Raw genomic sequence first — 22,778 nt, forward strand, 5'->3', positions numbered from 1 at the left:
TTAGGTGCTGTGTTGTTACAGCAGTATGATACTAGGTGGTGTCCAGATGCCTCTAAAGCAGGTTTAGGTGCTGTGTTGTTACAGCAGTATGATACTAGGTGGTGTCCAGATGCCTCTAAAGCAGGTTTAGGTGCTGTGTTGTTACAGCAGTATGATACTAGGTGGTGTCCAGATTCCTCTAAAGCAGGTTTAGGTGCTGTGTTGTTACAGCAGTATGATACTAGGTGGTGTCCAGATGCCTCTAAAGCAGGTTTAGGTGCTGTGTTGTTACAGCAGTATGACACTAGATGGCGCCCAGTCACATATGACTCCAGGGCTCTGACAACTTCTGAGTGGAACTATGATCAGATTGACAGAGGCATTGACACTGTCATATGCATGTGATAAATTCCATGTGTTTATCTATGGTAAAACAGTGTGGGCAGAAACAGATCATAAACCTCTGGTTACTATTGTAAAGAAGGTCTAACATACACACCACCAAGGCTACAGAGACTGTCTCTAAAACTCCACAAATATGACTTGCAACTGGAGTACAGACCAGGGAAAGAATTGTTAGTGGCAGACACATTGTCCAGAGCTTTTGACAGCTCAGAACCAAACCAGATATAGGAGCAGGATGACACCATACATGTAAACCTTATCAGAAAGAGTTGCCCCGTCTCAGATGAAATGTGGACAGTTATTTCACGTGCTGCTGCAGAAGATGAGTGTTTGTTAAAGGGGATTGAAGACATAACATGCAGGTGGTCTGTACAAGCTGTACCCTTATGGTCAATACAGGGATGAGATATCTGTACTGGAGGGAGTTGACCTATACCCTACCCTTATGGTCAATACAGGGATGAGATATCTGTACTGGAGGGAGTTGACCTATACCCTACCATTATGGTCAATACAGGGATGAGATATCTGTACTGGAGGGAGTTGACCTGTACCCTACCATTATGGTCAATACAGGGATGAGATATCTGTACTGGAGGGAGTTGACCTATACCCTACCATTATGGTCAATACAGGGATGAGATATCTGTACTGGAGGGAGTTGACCTATACCCTACCATTATGGTCAATACAGGGATGAGATATCTGTACTGGAGGGAGTTGACCTATACTCTACCATTATGGTCAATACAGGGATGAGATATCTGTACTGGAGGGAGTTGACCTATACCCTACCATTATGGTCAATACAGGGATGAGATATCTGTACTGGAGGGAGTTGACCTATACCCTACCATTATGGTCAATACAGGGATGAGATATCTGTACTGGAGGGAGTTGACCTATACCCTACCATTATGGTCAATACAGGGATGAGATATCTGTACTGGAGGGAGTTGACCTATACCCTACCATTATGGTCAATACAGGGATGAGATATCTGTACTGGAGGGAGTTGACCTATACCCTACCATTATGGTCAATACAGGGATGAGATATCTGTACTGGAGGGAGTTGACCTATACCCTACCATTATGGTCAATACAGGGATGAGATATCTGTACTGGAGGGAGTTGACCTATACCCTACCATTATGGTCAATACAGGGATGAGATATCTGTACTGGAGGGAGTTGACCTATACCCTACCATTATGGTCAATACAGGGATGAGATATCTGTACTGGAGGGAGTTGACCTATACCCTACCATTATGGTCAATACAGGGATGAGATATCTGTACTGGAGGGAGTTGACCTATACCCTACCATTATGGTCAATACAGGGATGAGATATCTGTACTGGAGGGAGTTGACCTATACCCTACCATTATGGTCAATACAGGGATGAGATATCTGTACTGGAGGGAGTTGACCTATACCCTACCATTATGGTCAATACAGGGATGAGATATCTGTACTGGAGGGAGTTGACCTATACCCTACCATTATGATCAAGCTTTGCTGAAGGACACTACTGCTAGTCAGCTGATAACTCACATTGAGTCATTCTTTGCTCGTCATGGGGTCTCAGAGATAGTCCGTACAGACAACAACTCACCAGGGCAGCCTGTTGTAATGAGACGGTCAGGTAGAGAAGCCCAGACACTCCTGTATCAGACCCACCAGGGCAGCCTGTTGTAATGAGGTCAGGTAGAGAAGCCCAGACACTCCTGTATCAGACCCACCAGGGCAGCCTGTTGTAATGAGACGGTCAGGTAGAGAAGCCCAGACACTCCTATATCAGACCCACCAGGGCAGCCTGTTGTAATGAGACGGTCAGGTAGAGAAGCCCAGACACTCCTGTATCAGACCCACCAGGGCAGCCTGTTTTTTTATTTTATTTTATTTATTTTATTTTTTATCCCATTTTCTCCCCAATTTGTGGTATCCAATCGCTAGTAATTACTACCTTGTCTCATCGCTACAACTCCCGTACGGGCTCGGGAGAGACGAAGGTCGAAAGCCATGCGTCCTCCGAAGCACAACCCAACCAGCCGTACTGCTTCTTAACACAGCGCGCCTCCAACCCGGAAGCCAGCCGCACCAATGTGTCGGAGGAAACACCGTGTACCTGGCCCCCTTGGTTGGCGCGCACTGCGCCCGGCCCGCCACAGGAGTCGCTGGAGCCCGATGAGACAAGGATATCCCTACCGGCCAAACCCTCCCTAACCCGGACGACGCTATGCCAATTGTGCGTCGCCCCACGGACCTCCCGGTCGCGGCCGGCTGCGACAGAGCCTGGGCGCGAACCCAGAGACTCTGGTGGCGCAGTTAGCACTGCGATGCAGTGCCCTAGACCACTGCGCCACCCGGGAGGCCCAGGGCAGCCTGTTGTAATGGGACGGTCAGGTAGAGAAGCCCAGTCACTCCTGTATCAGACCCACCAGGGCAGCCTGTTGTAATGAGACGGTCAGGTAGAGAAGCCCAGACACTCCTGTATCAGACCCACCAGGGCAGCCTGTTGTAATGAGACGGTCAGGTAGAGAAGCCCAGACACTCCTGTATCAGACCCACCAGGGCAGCCTGTTGTAATGAGACGGTCAGGTAGAGAAGCACAGACACTCCTGTATCAGACCCACCAGGGCAGCCTGTTGTAATGAGACGGTCAGGTAGAGAAGCCCAGACACTCCTGTATCAGACCCACCAGGGCAGCCTGTTGTATTGAGGTCAGGTAGAGAAGCCCAGACACTCCTGTATCAGACCCACCAGGGCAGCCTGTTGTAATGAGACGGTCAGGTAGAGAAGCCCAGACACTCCTGTATCAGACCCACCAGGGCAGCCTGTTGTAATGAGACGGTCAGGTAGAGAAGTAAAAGCTCCTCAGAGGCTGATTGAGGAAGTAGAAATGTGTTATTGAAATGCAGTGTTCACTATGCAAAGAAGTGGAACAATGCCTGCCCTCCAGGCATCTACAGCACCCGGTGTCACAGGAAGGCCAAGAAGATGATCAAGGACCTCAGCCACCCGAGCGACGGCCTGTTCACCATGCTATCATCCAGAAGATCATCAAGGACCTCAGCCACCCGAGCCACGGCCTGTTCACCCTGCTACCATCTAGAAGATCATCAAGGACCTCAGCCACCCGAGCCACTGCCTGTTCACCCCGCTACCATCTAGAAGATCATCAAGGACCTCAGACACCCGAGACACGGCCTGTTCACCCTGCTACCATCTAGAAGATCATCAAGGACCTCAGCCACCCGAGCCACGGCCTGTTCACCCTGCTACCATCTAGAAGATCATCAAGGACCTCAGCCACCCGAGCCACGGCCTGTTCACCCTGCTACCATCCAGAAGGCGAGGTCAGTACAGGTGCATCAAAGCTGGGACCGAGAGACTAAAAAACAGCTTCTATCTCAAGGCCATCAGACTGTTAAATAGTCACCACTAGCTAGCCCCGCCCAGTACCCTGTCCTGAACTTTAGTCACTGTCACTAGACGGCTACCACCCGGTTACTCTACCCTGCCCTGAACTTTAGTCACTGTCACTAGACGGCGCAGCGGGTGATGAATACATAATGACTTTATTGCAAGACGAAGAACAGACACGAAATACACTTGACTAATTTACAAAATAACAAAACGAACTAGACAGACCTAAACTACGAACTTACATGAAACGAAGAACACATGAACAGGAACGACCGAGACGAGACAGTACCGTGTGGTGCAACAAACACAGACACCGCGATCACCCACAAACAAACAGTGAGAACAACCTACCTTAATATGACTCTCAATTAGAGGAAAACGCAAAACACCTGCCTCTAATTAAGAGCCATACCAGGCAACCCAAAACCAACATAGAAACAGAAAACATAGACTGCCCACCCAAAACTCACGCCCTGACCATCACACACATACAAAACAACAGAAAACAGGTCAGGAACGTGACACTGGTGTAGTCTATAGCTGAGCTGGTTAAACTGTAGTAGGGCCCACATAGATACTAGTCATGCTGGTGTAGTCTATAGCTGAGCTGGTTAAACTGTAGTAGGGTCCACATAGATACTAGCCATGCTGGTGTAGTCTATAGCTGAGCTGGTTAAACTGTAGTAGTGTCCACATAGATACTAGTCATGCTGGTGTAGTCTATAGCTGAGCTGGTTAAACTGTAGTAGGGTCCACATAGATACTAGTCATGCTGGTGTAGTCTATAGCTGAGCTGGTTAAACTGTAGTAGGGTCCACATAGATACTAGTCATGCTGGTGTAGTCTATAGCTGAGCTGGTTAAACTGTAGTAGGGTCCACATAGATACTAGTCATGCTGGTGTAGTCTATAGCTGAGCTGGTTAAACTGTAGTAGGGTCCACATAGATACTAGTCATGCTGGTGGTGATGGTCCCCAGATGTGATGATTCATTCTGCTCTGTTTTATCTACAATGATTTAACTGATTTGATCTTCAGAAGATGTTATGAATTAAAATTCAATGTTTTCATATTTTTGTAATTGCAATGTTTTAATCTTGTACATTTCCATGAATCATGATGTCTGGTGTTGATGTATATTGGTTGTCATTCAGAACCATTGATATGTTTTCTCAGTTGGTTCTCTGTCTCTATGTAATTCTCCTCAGTATCATTGATCAGCTTGTTGGTCCTAATTGATGTGTTCTCTGTCACCTGGAGCTGCATGGAAAATGGTCCAGGAACTAAAGGACAATTCAGGACTAGTCAGCCCACTACAAGCTGGTATCACTTACTTTCTACTAAACTATATGGACTGGTTTCCCAGACACAGATTAATCCTAGTCCTGGACTAAAAAGTATGTTCAATGTAGATGTCCAGGAAACCGGCCCTAAATGTGTCATCTTTCATCCTCCCATACTGCTCAGTCCAGCAACATTAAACCTGTCCAGCAGGTGGTGCTATTGACCAAACAATAAAACCAGCTGATATCTTGACTTGCCACTCAGTATATCAGTAATGTTCAGAATAGTACTTTAATATCATTGGAGATTGATGGTCTTTTTAATCCACTATCCAGAGTCAGGAACAGATGAATTTAGGTCTGCTACTGTTCAGTGATTAAATATGATTTATGGTGATGGGAAATAATAAAAAACACTAAACTTCATCTAGTAATAGTTTTCCTTTGTTATTTATTCCAAGGTGTGTCTTTAACTTGTAAATGTATTGTGTGGAGGTGAGCTAGTGGTGTGGCTGATAGAATAGAATGAAAAGGGAGGAGGGGAGGAAGAGGGGAGGAGTGAAGGGCTGTTCAAGAAACCGGAAGAGGAAGATGTTCAGGGGAATTACTGTCTCTGTTCCAAATGGTTCCCTATTCCCTCCGTAGTACACTACGGTGCTTCTGACCAGGTCTAAAGTAGTGTTCTACGTAGGGAATAGGGTGTAGATTTATTACAATATCATGCTTTAGTGTTTGGCACAACAATATATTAGATCTCCACCCCCCCACTTCCTGTCTGTCATCCGCCAGTTCTGTTAAGACTTCCTCTCATTGAACTGGGCCTCATTCCAAATGGTCACTTTGTATTGATAGTCCATACTGGGCTTTACTATGGTTCTACATACAGTACCTGTATTGATAGTCCATTCTGGGCTTTACTATGGTTCTACATACAGTACCTGTATTGATAGTCCATACTGGGCTTTACTATGGTTCTACATACAGTACCTGTGTTGATAGTCCATACTGGTCTTTACTATAGTTCTACATACAGTATCTGTATTGATAGTCCATACTGGTCTTTACTATGGTTCTACATACAGTACCTGTATTGATAGTCCATACTGGCTTTGCTATGGTTCTACATACAGTACCTGTATTGATAGTCCATACTGGTCTTTACTATAGTTCTACATACAGTATCTGTATTCATAGTCCATACTGATCTTTACTATGGTTCTACATACAGTACCTGTATTGATAGTCCATACTGGGCTTTACTATGGTTCTACATACAGTACCTGTATTGATAGTCCATACTGGGCTTTGCTATGGTTCTACATACAGTATCTGTATTGATAGTCCATACTGGGCTTTACTATGGTTCTACATACAGTACCTGTATTGATAGTCCATACTGGTCTTTACTAAGGTTCTACATACAGTATCTGTATTGATAGTCCATACTGGACTTTACTATGGTTCTACATACAGTATCTGTATTGATAGTCCATACTGGGCTTTGCTATGGTTCTACATACAGTATCTGTATTGATAGTCCATACTGGGCTTTACTATGGTTCTACATACAGTATCTTTATTGATAGTCCATACTGGTCTTTACTATGGTTCTACATACAGTACCTGTATTGATAGTCCATACTGGACTTTACTATGGTTCTACATACAGTATCTGTATTGATAGTCCATACTGGGCTTTGCTATGGTTCTACATACAGTATCTGTATTGATAGTCCATACTGGGCTTTACTATGGTTCTACATACAGTATCTTTATTGATAGTCCATACTGGGCTTTGCTATGGTTCTACATACAGTATCTGTATTGATAGTCCATACTGGGCTTTACTATGGTTCTACATACAGTACCTGTATTGATAGTCCATACTGGACTTTACTATGGTTCTACATACAGTACCTGTATTGATGAGGGCCTCATCATCCGGCTGCACAAAGAAAGCCAGGGACTGCAGTGTGCTCCAGTCTCCAGCAGGGGGCAGTAAAACCCTATGGACCTGAAAGGGACTGCAGTGTGCTCCAGTCTCCAGCAGGGGGCAGTAAAACCCTATGGACCTGAAAGAGACTGCAGTGTGCTCCAGTCTCCAGCAGGGGGCAGTAAAACCCTATGGACCTGAAAGGGATTGCAGTGTGCTCCAGTCTCCAGCAGGGGGCAGTAAAACCCTATGGACCTGAAAGGGACTGCAGTGTGCTCCAGTCTCCAGCAGGGGGCAGTAAAACCCTATGGACCTGAAAGGGACGGCAGTGTGCTCCAGTCTCCAGCAGGGGGCAGTAAAACCCTATGGACCTGAAAGAGAAAGTGAGGCGTAAAAATCAAAGGTGAATTTACTTTGATGTTTCCACGGAGACCTGAATCATATCCACGAGGCACCAAACTGAAGAAAATCAACTGAAACAGAGAGGGACTAACTGAACTAAAATAATTATGTTGCTAAATGTTTTGCTACAGTGTTCTCTAACGAATACGACCCTGAATTCAAATACTATTTGAAATCTTACAAATACTTTGAGCATTTCCTTTAGTCCTTCAGGTGGGTGGGGTTTGTTTGTACTTTTAGGACTTTTCTATTGGTTCCATTACAACAAACTCAATCAAACACTGCTTATTAAATATTCAACATTATTTTAACGCAGGTCTGTTTCCACGTGCAATAAGCCTGTAACGTCTTGTATGATCTCATCAGGTAAAAGTGTGTCAAATGGAAGGGCAAGTCTCACCACTGAGAGGAAAACATCACTGGTCCACCTCTGCATCAGGTCAGCTATGTTGATCAGTACTGTCCCAGGGATGCTGGGAGCAGAGATGAACTCCCCTGACCTGGTACCACCTATGGAGTTGTCATTTTAATATCAGTTTAACCCCATTACTGCTATAACACATAAACCATGTTAATAGAATGAAATGGATCCAGGTTCCATTTATTCTACAATAGATTTACTGCCTGTGGAACACTTCTCCAAAGTGTCTGAAATCAAGATGACTGCAGGTCTAAATCCCAAACTAATGGGGGGAAATGGCTCCATCTAATAAGATGGTATTTAGAGGTATGAACCTTTCTATTGGGGGGAACCATCCCCTTAACATACAGGACCAGTCAAAAGTCTGGACACATCTACACATTCAAGGGTTTTTCTTTATTTTGACTATTTTCTACATTGTAGTGAAGACATCAAAACTATGAAATAACACATATGGAATCATGTAGTAACCAAAACATGTTAAACACATCAAGTGGAGACCAGGTCATCTGATGCAGCACTCCATCACTCTCCTTCTTGGTCAAATAGCCCTTACACAGCCTGGAGGTGTGTTGGGTCACTGTCCTGCTGAAAAACAAATGATAGTCCCACTCAGCTCAAACCAGATGGGATGGTGTATCGCTGCAGAATGCTGTGGTAACCACGCTGGTTAAGTCTACCTTGAATTCTAAATGAATTACTGACAGTGTCACCAGCAAAGCACCATCACACCTCCTCCTCCATGCTTCACGGTGGAAAATACACATGCAGAGATCATCTGTTCACCTACTCTGCTTCTCACAAAGACACGGCGGTTGGAACCAGAAGTCTTACATCTGGACTCATCAGACCAAAGGACAGATTTCCACCGGTCTAATGTCCATTGCTCATGTTTCTTGGCCCAAGCAAGTCTCTTCTTCTTATTGGTGTCCTTTAGTAGTGGTTTCTTTGCAGCAATAGATAGTGTGGGTGTTTTCTGTTAAGATAATGTGTTTCTTGTTAAAAGACTGAATATCACTAAAGGGAATAAGCAAAGCCACTATGTGTAGTCCTGGGATTGAGTGCACACTTAACCAGCATGGCTACCACAGCATTCTGCAGCGATACGCCATCCCATCTGGTTTGAGCTCAGTGGGACTATCATATGTTCTCACCTGATTGTCTATGTCAGGTGTGTCCCAGTGAGCTCAGTGGGACTATCATATGTTCTCACCTGATTGTCTATGTCAGGTGTGTCCCAGTGACCTCAGTGGGACTATCATATGTTCTCACCTGATTGTCTATGTCAGGTGTGTCCCAGTGAGCTCAGTGGGACTATCATGTGTTCTCACCTGATTGTCTATGTCAGGTGTCCCAGTGAGCTCAGTGGGACTATCATGTGTTCTCACCTGATTGTCTATGTCAGGTGTGTCCCAGTGACCTCAGTGGGACTATCATGTGTTCTCACCTGATTGTCTATGTCAGGTGTGTCCCAGTGACCTCAGTGGGACTATCATATGTTCTCACCTGATTGTCTATGTCAGGTGTGTCCCAGTGACCTCAGTGGGACTATCATATGTTCTCACCTGATTGTCTATGTCAGGTGTGTCCCAGTGAGCTCAGTGGGACTATCATATGTTCTCACCTGATTGTCTATGTCAGGTGTGTCCCAGTGAGCTCAGTGGGACTATCATATGTTCTCACCTGATTGTCTATGTCAGGTGTGTCCCAGTGAGCTCAGTGGGACTATCATATGTTCTCACCTTGTGTCGAAATCCTGCACTTAAGTGCGCTGCCACTTTAAGAGCACATGATAAAAGAGCTCGTTAAGCTCTATTGGGGAGGAGCTATTGATTGGCGCGACAGTTTGGTTTGTGTGTGCTATGCTGCAGAGGTTTTTTGTTTGTCTTCAGCGTATGTGGTTGTACAGTGTTTGGAACAATCCTCGGTGTGATCGCTCGACGACGTGGTTGTTCTCATGTGGGACCGCGACGGTTATGGATCAAAGGGATTAGTAGCAACATTGTTGCGAAGCGTTCAACTACAACCCAACACTCCATCGGACAGTCAGACCGGATACCTGCAACCTCAAGATCACAGCTAAGCCCTCTCTTGTTCCCTTTCTCTCTTTCTCTTCACGCTATGTTCCAGTGCTTTACACTACAACCGACTCTATTTCCAAAGTACATTGAAGTTTCATTGGAGCTGGACTAGTGTGTATATGAACACCACACATTCATACCCTCTGCACTCCTTCACAGGAAGAAAATACAAACTATTGCAAATCCTCTGTGTGATGACTGGGTTCATTCATTATTGTATGAAGTTGCTGTTTATTTGCTCTGCCATTATTGTTATATGAGGTATGTTTGGTGGGGTTACCAAGAATTGTGGAAGGACTGATGTGATGTGGGATCTATAGGGTGTGTATACTTTTTTCTCTCTGCTGGCTATCTGGTCAACAGGCTACACTCTAGGCAGTCTCTTCTGTTGATGTGTGTGGGTCTGGTAGTGGTACTCTCGCTGTTCTACTATTTTCCTTTCGGCAGGGTTAATACCTGCCTGGCGCCCGAACAAAATCTTCTTTACCTTTCTCTAATTAATACCGCTACAACCTGATTGTCTATGTCAGGTGTGTCCCAGTGAGCTCAGTGGGACTATCATATGTTCTCACCTGATTGTCTATGTCAGGTGTGTCCCAGTGAGCTCAGTGGGACTGTCATGTGTTCTCACCTGATTGTCTATGTCAGGTGTGTCCCAGCTTTTGATTGGTCCTGTAGTTTCTGTAGAGCAGAAAGTGTGATGATGTCCTAGTTGTGCTCTGTGTTCCTGCTCCAAGGAAAGACTCATCTCTGGACACTCTCACATCCCCTGTTACCTGGTGCACTGCTCCCCGCCTGCTCTGGTCTGTCTCTCCCAGTCTGGTACAGGTGTCCTCTCCTGCTCTGGTCTGTCTTTCCCAGTCTGGTACAGGTGTCCTCTCCTGCTCTGGTCTGTCTCTCCCAGTCTGGTACAGGTGTCCTCTCCTGCTCTGGTCTGTCTCTCCCAGTCTGGTACAGGTGTCCTCTCCTGCTCTGGTCTGTCTCTCCCAGTCTGGTACAGGTGTCCTCTCCTGCTCTGGTCTGTCTCTCCCAGTCTGGTACAGGTGTCCTCTCCTGCTCTGGTCTGTCTCTCCCAGTCTGGTACAGGTGTCCTCTCCTGCTCTGGTCTGTCTCTCCCAGTCTGGTACAGGTGTCCTCTCCTGCTCTGGTCTGTCTCTCCCGGTCGGGTACAGGTGTCCTCTCCTGCTCTGGTCTGTCTCTCCCGGTCGGGTACAGGTGTCCTCTCCTGCTCTGGTCTGTCTCTCCCGGTCGGGTACAGGTGTCCTCTCCTGCTCTGGTCTGTCTCTCCCGGTCGGGTACAGGTGTCCTCTCCTGCTCTGGTCTGTCTCTCCCGGTCGGGTACAGGTGTCCTCTCCTGCTCTGGTCTGTCTCTCCCGGTCGGGTACAGGTGTCCTCTCCTGCTCTGGTCTGTCTCTCCCGGTCGGGTACAGGTGTCCTCTCCTGCTCTGGTCTGTCTCTCCCGGTCTGGTACAGGTGTTTTCTCCTGCTCTGGTACAGGTGTCCTCTCCACTCTCTCTCTCCCAGTCTGGTACAGGTACCCTCTCCTGATCTGGTCTGTCTCTCCCAGTCTGGTACAGGTACCCTCTCCACTCTCTCTCTCCGCGGAGCTTTGCTCGCCAACATCACACTTACCTGACTTGTTTACTGATCTGCTGTTTGATCAGTGATTGTTGCTATGTTTGTATTAATATTTAGGAAAAAAAATATTTGAAGACGTAGCTCATTTAACCTTTACAGCCCAGCCCCCCAACATTCCACTGAAAAGGCAGCACACGAAATTCAAAAAATATATTTTTAGAAATATTTAACTTTCACACATTAACAAGTCCAATACAGCAAATGAAAGAAACTTATTGTGAATCCAGCCAACATGTCAGATTTTTTAAATGTTTTACAGCGAAAACACAACATATATTTATGTTAGCTCACCACCATATCCAAAAACACACAGCCATTTTTTCACAGCAAAGATAGCTTTCACAAAACCCACAAATAGAGATAAAATTAATCACTAACCTTTGAACAACTTCATCAGATGAGTCATATGACATCATGTTATACAATACATTTATGTTTTGTTCAATAATGTGCATATTTATAGCCACAAATTGTGGTTTTACATTGGCGCCATGTTCAGAAATGGCTCCAAAATATCCAGAGAAATTTTAGAGAGCCACGTAATCTAACAGAAAAACTCATCATAAAACTTTGATGAAAGATACATGTGTAACATATAATTAAAGATACACTGGTTCTTAATGCAACCGCTGTGTTAGATTTAAAAAATAACTTTAGTAAAAAGCACAGCATGCAATAATCTGAGACAGCGCTCAGCCATTCTCTGCCATGTTGGAGATAACAGAAATACGAAATTACATCATAAATATTCCCTTACCTTTGATGAACTTTCATCAGAATGTAGTGCCAGGAATCCTAGTTCCACAATAAATCGTTGTTTTGTTTTATAATGTCCATTACTTCTGTTGAATTAGCATGTGTAGTTCACGTGTCCATCCAAATTTACGCTAATGAACGAAAACTAAAAAAAGTGATATTACAAATCGAATAAACTGGTCAAACTCAGTTGAGAATCAATCTTCAGGATGTTTTTCTCATATATATCCAATAACGTCCCAGACGTAGCATTTCTTCATGTCTATATAACTCATTGCAGACAAGGACATGACATTCCCTGTGTGCGTGGCCAAGAACTGGCAATATGCCTGACCTGTCACTCCAAAGGCTCTCATTCGGTCCCACATCAGGCTAGACGCTTCATTCCACGTTCTACTGCCTGTTGACATCCAGTGGAAGGCGTATGAAGTGCATACAGATCCATAAATATAAGACATTTAAATAGGCGATGCCTTTCACAGCGACCCATTTCAGAATTTTCACTTCCTGTTTGGAAGTTTGCCTGCCATATGAGTTCTGTTTTACTCACATATATAATTCAAACAGTTTTAGAAACTTCTGAGTGTTTTCTATCCAATAGTAATAATAATATGCATATCATATGATCTAGGACAGAGTACGAGGCCGTTTAATTTGGGCACCGATTCATCCAAAAGTGAAAATGTCACCCCCTATCCCTAAGAAGTTTTAATGAGGGTTCAGCATTGTGTTGGCTACATGTCTTAGATTGATGCTGTGTTTCTCTCAGGTCAAAGATGAGGCCATAGAGGAACATGTTGCTGTTGTTCAAAGGTGTGGGAGAAACCACACGCCTGCTCTGTGAATGAGGAAATATATACTGTTTCTCCCTCGAGTTTTGGGAGAAACCACACGCCTGCTCTGTGAATGAGGAAATATATACTGTTTCTCCCTCGAGTTTTGGGAGAAACCACACGCCTGCTCTGTGAATGAGGAAATATATACTGTTTCTCCCTCGAGTTTTGGGAGAAACCACACGCCTGCTCTGTGAATGAGGAAATATATACTGTGTCTCCCTCGAGTTTTGGGAGAAACCACACGCCTGCTCTGTGAATGAGGAAATATATACTGTTTCTCCCTCGAGTTTTGGGAGAAACCACACGCCTGCTCTGTGAATGAGGAAATATATACTGTTTCTCCCTCGAGTTTTGGGAGAAACCACACACTTGCTCTGTGAATGCACGTGAGATCTATGCACATACATCCCAAACAACATGGGAGAAATGGGACTCTTGCTCTGACATGTCAGGACTGTTTTCTTGGTACGTAACCATGTCTCTGGACTTTACACATCTCCTGAATGTTGTGGCGTTAAAGATTCTGGTGACTATGGATTGTCCTTCAAGTGCTGTCTATAAATCCAAATGTTGTAACCCCCGCTCTAGACTGGCCATTATCTTGCTGCTTCTACTGTCTGGAAATGTGCAATCTGACCCAGGTCCTGACATTCTTCCCCCTGCCCAATTAAGTAGTCAGAGCGGAAGTTTCTGCGTATGAATGTAATACGTCTGCTGCTGAAGCTTCATGTTGTGGATATATGGATAAAACTGACCACTCTGATGTATTTATGCTTTCTGAAACCTGGCTCCAAAAATATATTGCAGACTAACATATTGGCATAAATGGTTACAATGTTTTAGGTGCAGATGGTAAATCTAAGGGTGGCGGTGTTGCTGTTTACGTAAAACACAAGTTCTCAGCCGTCTGACTTCTACTAAACCTCAGCAAGTTGAATATCTGTGGTTGAACCTTAACCTTGTCTCCTGTTTAAATATTGTTGTATCTTGTTGTTATAGACCATCTGCTCCTGTTTAAATATTGTTGTGTCTTGTTGTTATTGACCATCTGCTCCTGTTTAAATATTGTTGTATCTTGTTGTTATTGACCATCTGCTCCTGGTTAAATATTGTTGTATCTTGTTGTTATTGACCATCTGCTCCTGTTTAAATATTGTTGTGTCTTGTTGTTATTGACCATCTGCTCCTGTTTAAATATTGTTGTATCTTGTTGTTATTGACCATCTGCTCCTGGTTAAATATTGTTGTATCTTGTTGTTATAGACCATCTGCTCCTGTTTAAATATTGTTGTGTCTTGTTGTTATTGACCATCTGCTCCTGTTTAAATATTGTTGTGTCTTGTTGTTATTGACCATCTGCTCCTGTTTATATATTGTTGTATCTTGTTGTTATTGACCATCTGCTCCTGTTTAAATATTGTTGTATCTTGTTGTTATTGACCATCTGCTCCTGCTGTCTCTCTGGATTGTATTTCCAGATTATCACAGCATGTCAACTCTGACTTTGTCCTGATGGGTGATCTGAATCAGGATGGTTAACATCTAGCTCTGATCATCTCTAAATTCTATACAAAACCTATAATCTCACTCAGATTGTCAACACGAGGTTCAATATAAAGGATCCTCTGAAATCCTCTTTGATTGATTTGATCTTAACCGATACTCTTCATCGTTTTAATGTTTCTGGTATTTCTGCAAATGACATAAGTGATCACTGTGCTATTGCCTGTGTGAGAGATGGTCAAATTCCTGAGCATTCTCCACGTGTCATTACGAAAAGAAACAGGAAGCTGTTTGATACTCCAGGTGTTTTACATGATGTATCCAGCATTGAATGGAATAGAATTAATCCCTGATGTTGAATTAGCCTTTTCTTACTTCCACAACGTATTCCAGGATGTATGCAATAGGCCCCTTTAAATACATTCAGGATTAAGGGCAGAGAGAAGCCCTGGTTTACTGAGGAACTTACTAAAATCATAAGGGAACAAAATGCTATGTGGGTTAAAGCAAGAGGGTCTGGTTCAGCGGATGATTGGATGGCTTTTAAACGTCTTTGAAATATGGGTGTGGCTTTGATCTGAAAAGTGAAAGCAGACCACTACCTGAAATCTACTACAGATCATTATGATCTGAAAAGTGAAAGCAGACCACTACCTGAAATCTACTACAGATCATTATGATCTGAAAAGTGAAAGCAGACCACTCCCTGAAATCTACTACAGATCATTATGATCTGAAAAGTGAAAGCAGACCACTCCCTGAAATCTACTACAGATCATTATGATCTGAAAAGTGAAAGCAGACCACTCCCTGAAATCTACTACAGATCATTATGATCTGAAAAGTGAAAGCAGACCACTCCCTGAAATCTACTACAGATCATTATGATCTGAAAAGTGAAAGCAGACCACTCCCTGAAATCTACTACAGATCATTATGATCTGAAAAGTGAAAGCAGACCACTCCCTGAAATCTACTACAGATCATTTAAATAATCCCTCCACATTTTGACAAGTAGTGAAAGGTTTGGAGTGAACAGAAGATTCACAGCTTCCCAAACTATTGTTGGTCGACACTCAGGTTGTAACTGAGAGAAGCTCCATTCTGAAAGACTTGAATCAGCATTTTATAGATGCAGGCAGTTTATTTAAAAATGTTAAACCCCCCCTGTGAATTTACCTGAGACCCCTGTACACTCCTTCACCAGGTTCTCCTTCTCATCCTTCTCTGTTTCAGAAGTGTGTAAAGCCCTGAAATAAATTGATAGAACAAAATCCCCTGTCCCTGATGAACTAGACCCCCGCTTCCTACACCTAGCTGCTGACATCATTGCTCTCCCCTATATTTTTCACCTCACGCTTGACGTGAAGGAAATCCCCAAGTTATGTAAATCTGCTTTTGTGCTGCCTCTCCTGAAAGGTGGAGATCCTTCGCTACTTGACAACTATCGACCCATATTGTAACGGCTGTCTAATTCCTCCTCCTCGGATGAGGTGAAGGAGTAAGGGTCGGACCAAAACGCAGCGTTGAATGAAGACATAATGAATATTTATTAACGACAAGACGAACACGAAAAAACACTTGGACAATACAAAACAACAAAACGGCGTAGACAGACCTGAACTTGAGAACTTACATATACACGAAGAACGCACGAACAGGTACAGACTACACAAACGAACGAAAACACGAAACAGTCCCGTGTGGTAGACACAGACACAGGAACAATCACCCACAAAAAAACAGTGAGAACATCCTACCTTAATATGGTTCTCAATCAGAGGAAACGTCAAACACCTGCCTCTAATTGAGAACCATATCAGGCAACACATTTAACCCAACATAGAAACACATAACATAGAATGCCCACCCCAACTCACGCCCTGACCAACTAAACACATACAAAAACAAGGAAAACAGGTCAGGAAAGTGACACATATCAACATCGTCTGTACTGTCAAAGGTACTGGAGTCCTGATCTGAAAAGTGACAGCAGACCACTCCCTGAAATCTACTACAGATCATTATGATCTGAAAAGTGAAAGCAGACCACTACCTGAAATCTACTACAGATCATTATGATCTGAAAAGTGAAAGCAGACCACTACCTGAAATCTACTACAGATCATTATGATCTGAAAAGTGAAAGCAGACCACTCCCTGAAATCTACTACAGATCATTATGATCTGAAAAGTGAAAGCAGACCACTTCCTGAAATCTACTACAGATCATTATGATCTGAAAAGTGAAAGCAGACCACTTCCTGAAATCTACTACAGATCATTATGATCTGAAAAGTGAAAGCAGACCACTACCTGAAATCTACTACAGATCATTATGATCTGAAAAGTGAAAGCAGACCACTACCTGAAATCTACTACAGATCATTATGATCTGAAAAGTGAAAGCAGACCACTCCCTGAAATCTACTTCAGATCATTTAAATAATCCCTCCACATTTTGACAAGTAGTGAAAGGTTTGGAGTGAACAGAAGATCCACAGCTTCCCAAACTATTGTTGGTCGACACTCAGGTTGTAACTGAGAGAACCTCCATTCTGAAAGCCTTGAATCAGCATTTTATAGATGCAGGCAGTTTATTTAAAAATGTTAAACCCCCCCCCTGTGAATTTACCTGACACCCCTGTACACTCCTTCACCAGGTTCTCCTTCTCATCCCTGACACCCCTGTGCACTCCTTCACCAGGTTCTCCTTCTCCTCCCTGACACCCCTGTGCACTCCTTCACCAGGTTCTCCTTCTCATCCCTGACACCCCTGTGCACTCCTTCACCAGGTTCTCCTTCTCATCCCTGACACCCCTGTGCACTCCTTCACCAGGTTCTCCTTCTCATCCCTGACACCCCTGTACACTCCTTCACCAGGTTCTCCTTCTCATCCCTGACACCCCTGTACACTCCTTCACCAGGTTCTCCTTCTCATCCCTGACACCCCTGTACACTCCTTCACCAGGTTCTCCTTCTCATCCTTCTCTGTTTCAGAAGTGTGTAAAGCCCTGAAATAAATTGATAGAACAAAATCCCCTGTCCCTGATGAACTAGACCCCCGCTTCCTACACCTGGCTGCTGACATCATTGCTTTCCCCTATATTTTTCACCTCACGCTTGACGTGAAGGAAATCCCCAAGTTATGTGAATCTGCTTTTGTGCTGCCTCTCCTGAAAGGTGGAGATCCTTCGCTACTTGACAACTATCGACCCATATCAACATCGTCTGTACTGTCAAAGGTACTGGAGTCCTTAGTTAGTAGGGAGCTGAAGGCCTACCTCCAAGAAAACAACATTTTAAATGGATGCAGTCAGGTTTTAGGTCTGGCCACAGCACTGTTTCAGCAACATTGAAGGTTTTAAATGACATCCACTGTGCTCTTGACAACAAGTGTGTCTGTCTTTATTGATTTGTCGAAGGCTTTTGACACCGTGGACCATGCTGTGTTAGTGCAAAGGTTAAAATGTTGTGTAATTACAGGTCATGATCTAGACTGGTTTATAAATGACCTATCAAATCGTACACAATGTGTAATGGTGGATGGTTGTAAATCTGAGTCCATAGAGGGGTGCTCAGGTGTTCCGCAAGGTTCTATTTTGGGCCCACTGTTGTTCCTTTTGTATATCAACAACATTGGGGATCTTAATGAAACAGCGGATGTTCATTTTGTATATCAACAACATTGGGGATCTTAATGAAACAGCGGATGTTCATTTTGTATATCAACAACATTGGGGATCTTATTGAAACAGAGGATGTTCATTTTGTATATCAACAACATTGGGGATCTTAATGAAACAGCGGATGTTCATTTTGTATATCAACAACATTGGGGATCTTAATGAAACAGCGGATGTTCATTTTGTATATCAACAACATTGGGGATCTTAATGAAACAGCGGATGTTCATTTTGTATATCAACAACATTGGGGATCTTAATGAAACAGCGGATGTTCATTTATATACAGATGATACTGTTCTTTATTCAAGTGGTAGTAGTTTATCTTTAGTAGTTTATCTTTAGTAGTTTATCTTTAGTAGTTTATCTTTAGTAGTTTATCTTTAGTAGTTTATCTTTAGTAGTTTATCTTTTGAAAATGCCCAAAGAGCATTTAACATCATACAACAGAATCTGTATGATTTGAAGCTGAATTTCAAATGCCAGGCATGTTACTAATCATGTCATTGCTACATTGTCTGGACATACTATAGAGCAGGTCAAAGTGTACCTATATTTGGGTGTGTGGGTTGATGACAAGCTGAGCTTCACTGTTCATGTAGAGAACTTGATAAGGAAGCTCAAGCTGAAAATAGGTTTTTATTACCGGCATAAGGCTTGTTTTTCTCTGGAGGCCAGGAAGGAGCTGGTACGATGTACATTACTGGCGGTTTTAGATTTTAGTGATGTTATATATATGCAGGCCTCAGCCACTACCCTGAGAGCACTTGATTCAGTGTATCATGCAGCCCTCAGCCACTACCCTGAGAGCACTTGATTCAGTGTATCATGCAGCCCTCAGCCACTACCCTGAGAGCACTTGATTCAGTGTATCATGCAGCCCTCAGCCACTACCCTGAGAGCACTTGATTCAGTGTATCATGCAGCCCTCAGCCACTACCCTGAGAGCACTTGATTCAGTGTATCATGCAGCCCTCAGCCACTACCCTGAGAGCACTTGATTCAGTGTATCATGCAGCCCTCAGCCACTACCCTGAGAGCACTTGATTCAGTGTATCATGCAGCCCTCAGCCACTACCCTGAGAGCACTTGATTCAGTGTATCATGCAGCCCTCAGCCACTACCCTGAGAGCACTTGATTCAGTGTATCATTCAGCCCTCAGCCACTACCCTGAGAGCACTTGATTCAGTGTATCATGCAGCCCTCAGCCACTACCCTGAGAGCACTTGATTCAGTGTATCATGCAGCCCTCAGCCACTACCCTGAGAGCACTTGATTCAGTGTATCATGCAGCCCTCAGCCACGACCCTGAGAGCACTTGATTCAGTGTATCATGCAGCCCTCAGCCACTACCCTGAGAGCACTTGATTCAGTGTATCATGCAGCCCTCAGCCACTACCCTGAGAGCACTTGATTCAGTGTATCATGCAGCCCTCAGCCACTACCCTGAGAGCACTTGATTCAGTGTATCATGCAGCCCTCAGGTTCATTACCAATCAGAAACGTCTAACACATCATTGTGATCTCTACAGCGCTGTTGGCTGGTCGTCATTGACCTTGAGTAGTCTGAAACACTGGTAGACACTGATTTATAAGGCCATGTTGGGTAAAATGACATTTTATCTCTGTTCTTTTTCAGTCAGGTCAGTAAATAAATATCAATTACAGTCCCATTCTGATTTGCTCCTAACAGAACCAAACATTAGAACAGGTCATGGTAGAAATAGTTTTAGTTACTCAGCTCCGTGGTCCTGGAATTCTCTCCTGAACATTTTAAAATGTGATGATCTAGTTTCATTGGAGTTTAAACACTTGATCGATGTATATATCATAGAAGATTGTAATTGTTTTTAGGCCAGCTGTTTTTAGTCAAGATGTTTGTGTTTTTAATGTAATATGTAATTGTTGTACTGTATGTGTGTTTATAGTGTTGTTTAATGTTGTGTTAAATAAAGGTAAAATAAAAACTATAATAAAACATCTATACAGATACTGTATGTAGAACCATAGTAAATACCAGTATGGACTATCAATACAGGTACTGTATGTAGAACCATAGTAAAGACCAGTATGGACTATCAATACAGGTACTGTATGTAGAACCATAGTAAAGACCAGTATGGACTATCAATACAGGTACTGTATGTAGAACCATAGTAAAGCCCAGTATGGACTATCAATACAGGTACTGTATGTAGAACCATAGTAAAGCCCAGTATGGACTATCAATACAGGTACTGTATGTAGAACCATAGTAAAGCCCAGTATGGACTATCAATACAGGTACTGTATGTAGAACCATAGTAAAGCCCAGTATGGACTATCAATACAGGTACTGTATGTAGAACCATAGTAAAGCCCAGTATGGACTATCAATACAGGTACTGTGTGTAGAACCATAGTAAAGACCAGTATGGACTATCAATACAGAAACTGTATGTAGAACCATAGTAAAGCCCAGTATGGACTATCAATACAGATACTGTATGTAGAACCATAGTAAAGACCAGTATGGACTATCAATACAGGTACTGTATGTAGAACCATAGTAAAGACCAGTATGGACTATCAATACAGGTACTGTATGTAGAACCATAGTAAAGCCCAGTATGGACTATCAATACAGGTACTGTAGGTAGAACCATAGTAAAGACCAGTATGGACTATCAATACAAAGTGACCATTTAGAATGAGGCCCAGTTCAATGAGAGGAAGTCTTAACAGAACTGGGGGATGACAGACAGGAAGTGGGGGGATGGAGATCTAATATATTGTTGTGCCAAACACTAAAGCATGATATTGTAATAAATCTACACCCTATTCCCTACGTAGAACACTACTTTAGACCTGGTCAGAAGCACCGTAGTGCACTACGTAGGGAATAGGGAACCATTTGGAACAGAGACAGTAATTCCCCTGAACATCTTCCTCTTCCTCATCTGGTTTCTTGAACAGCCCTTCACTCCTCCCCTCTTCCTCCCCTCCTCCCTTTTCATTCTATTCTATCAGCCACACCACTAGCTCACCTCCACACAATACATTTACAAGTTAAAGACACACCTTGGAATAAATAACAAAGGAAAACTATTACTAGATGAAGTTTAGTGTTTTTTATTATTTCCCATCACCATAAATCATATTTAATCACTGAACAGTAGCAGACCTAACTTCATCTGTTCCTGACTCTGGATAGTGGATTAAAAAGACCATCAATCTCCAATGATATTAAAGTACTATTCTGAACATTACTGATATACTGAGTGGCAAGTCAAGATATCTGCTGGTTTTATTGTTTGGTCAATAGCACCACCTGCTGGACAGGTTTAATGTTGCTGGACTGAGCAGTATGGGAGGATGAAAGATGACACATTTAGGGCCGGTTTCCTGGACATCTACATTGAACATACTTTTTAGTCCAGGACTAGGATTAATCTGTGTCTGGGAAACCAGTCCATATAGTTTAGTAGAAAGTAAGTGATACCAGCTTGTAGTGGGCTGACTAGTCCTGAATTGTCCTTTAGTTCCTGGACCATTTTCCATGCAGCTCCAGGTGACAGAGAACACATCAATTAGGACCAACAAGCTGATCAATGATACTGAGGAGAATTACATAGAGACAGAGAACCAACTGAGAAAACATATCAATGGTTCTGAATGACAACCAATATACATCAACACCAGACATCATGATTCATGGAAATGAACAAGATTAAAACATTGTATTGAATTTTAATTAATAACAAATCAGTTTACAGTTTACCAGCTCAGCAGAACTCCAGCACAAATATCCAATCCTAATCCCAGGATAGAGGGGCTGAGTGAATGTGGTCTGGACTCTGTGGAGGAGGGTCATTGTGTCAGAGACACTGTAGAAGGACAGAGTACCTGCCTTGTGATCCAGGTACACTCCTACTCTGGAGGACTGAGGGCCTGATACTTTAGTCTCAACATTATTGTGTCTGAAACAATAACCACCTCTAGAGCACTGTAAACTCCAGGACTTGTTATTGTCTCCAAATCCACCATCTGTCTCTGTTCTGCTGATGTCTTTATATGAGACTGCTGTAAAAACATTACCAGTCCACTCCACCTCCCAGTAACAGCGTCCAGACAGACCCTCTCTACACAGAACCTGACAGTAGTTGATGAATCTGTCTGGATGGTCAGGATATGGTTGGACTTGGTCTGTATAGGTCACCTTTCTGTTCCCTTCAGACAGAGAGAGGTGTGTGTCTGCTGTGTTTGGGTCCAGTGTGAGCTGACAGGAATCTGGGAGAAGAGCAGAGCAGAGACCAATGAGGGGAGTCAGAACAATAAGTTAAGTCAGATACTGTATCTACCCTGTCTTTGATTAGAGCACAGCAGAGATCAAATCAGAGAAATATGAGGAGTCAGATAGATACCCAGTCTTTGATTAGATCTA

General features: G+C 43.4%; 3 protein-coding genes across 4 annotated transcripts in view; 1 reads left to right on the forward strand and 2 right to left on the reverse strand.

Annotated features, from left to right (window-relative positions):
* Positions 1-22,778, forward strand: part of LOC120035714 — a 359,237-nt gene that overhangs the window by 54,687 nt on the left and 281,772 nt on the right. The window lies entirely within an intron of this gene.
* LOC120035716 (tripartite motif-containing protein 16-like) overlaps positions 1-22,778 on the reverse strand; it is a 213,964-nt gene that overhangs the window by 29,532 nt on the left and 161,654 nt on the right. The gene's annotated exons all lie outside the window — the stretch shown is intronic.
* Positions 21,451-22,778, reverse strand: part of LOC120035727 (tripartite motif-containing protein 16-like) — a 7,759-nt gene continuing 6,431 nt past the window's right edge. Inside the window, exon 6 of the mRNA XM_038982294.1 lies at positions 21,451-22,624. Within this exon, the coding sequence (XP_038838222.1) occupies positions 22,089-22,624 (536 nt within the window). The 3' untranslated portion in view covers positions 21,451-22,088. The remainder of the gene's footprint in view (positions 22,625-22,778) is intronic.

This window comes from Salvelinus namaycush, unplaced genomic scaffold (assembly GCF_016432855.1).
Source record: "Salvelinus namaycush isolate Seneca unplaced genomic scaffold, SaNama_1.0 Scaffold11, whole genome shotgun sequence".
Taxonomy (NCBI): domain Eukaryota; kingdom Metazoa; phylum Chordata; class Actinopteri; order Salmoniformes; family Salmonidae; genus Salvelinus; species Salvelinus namaycush.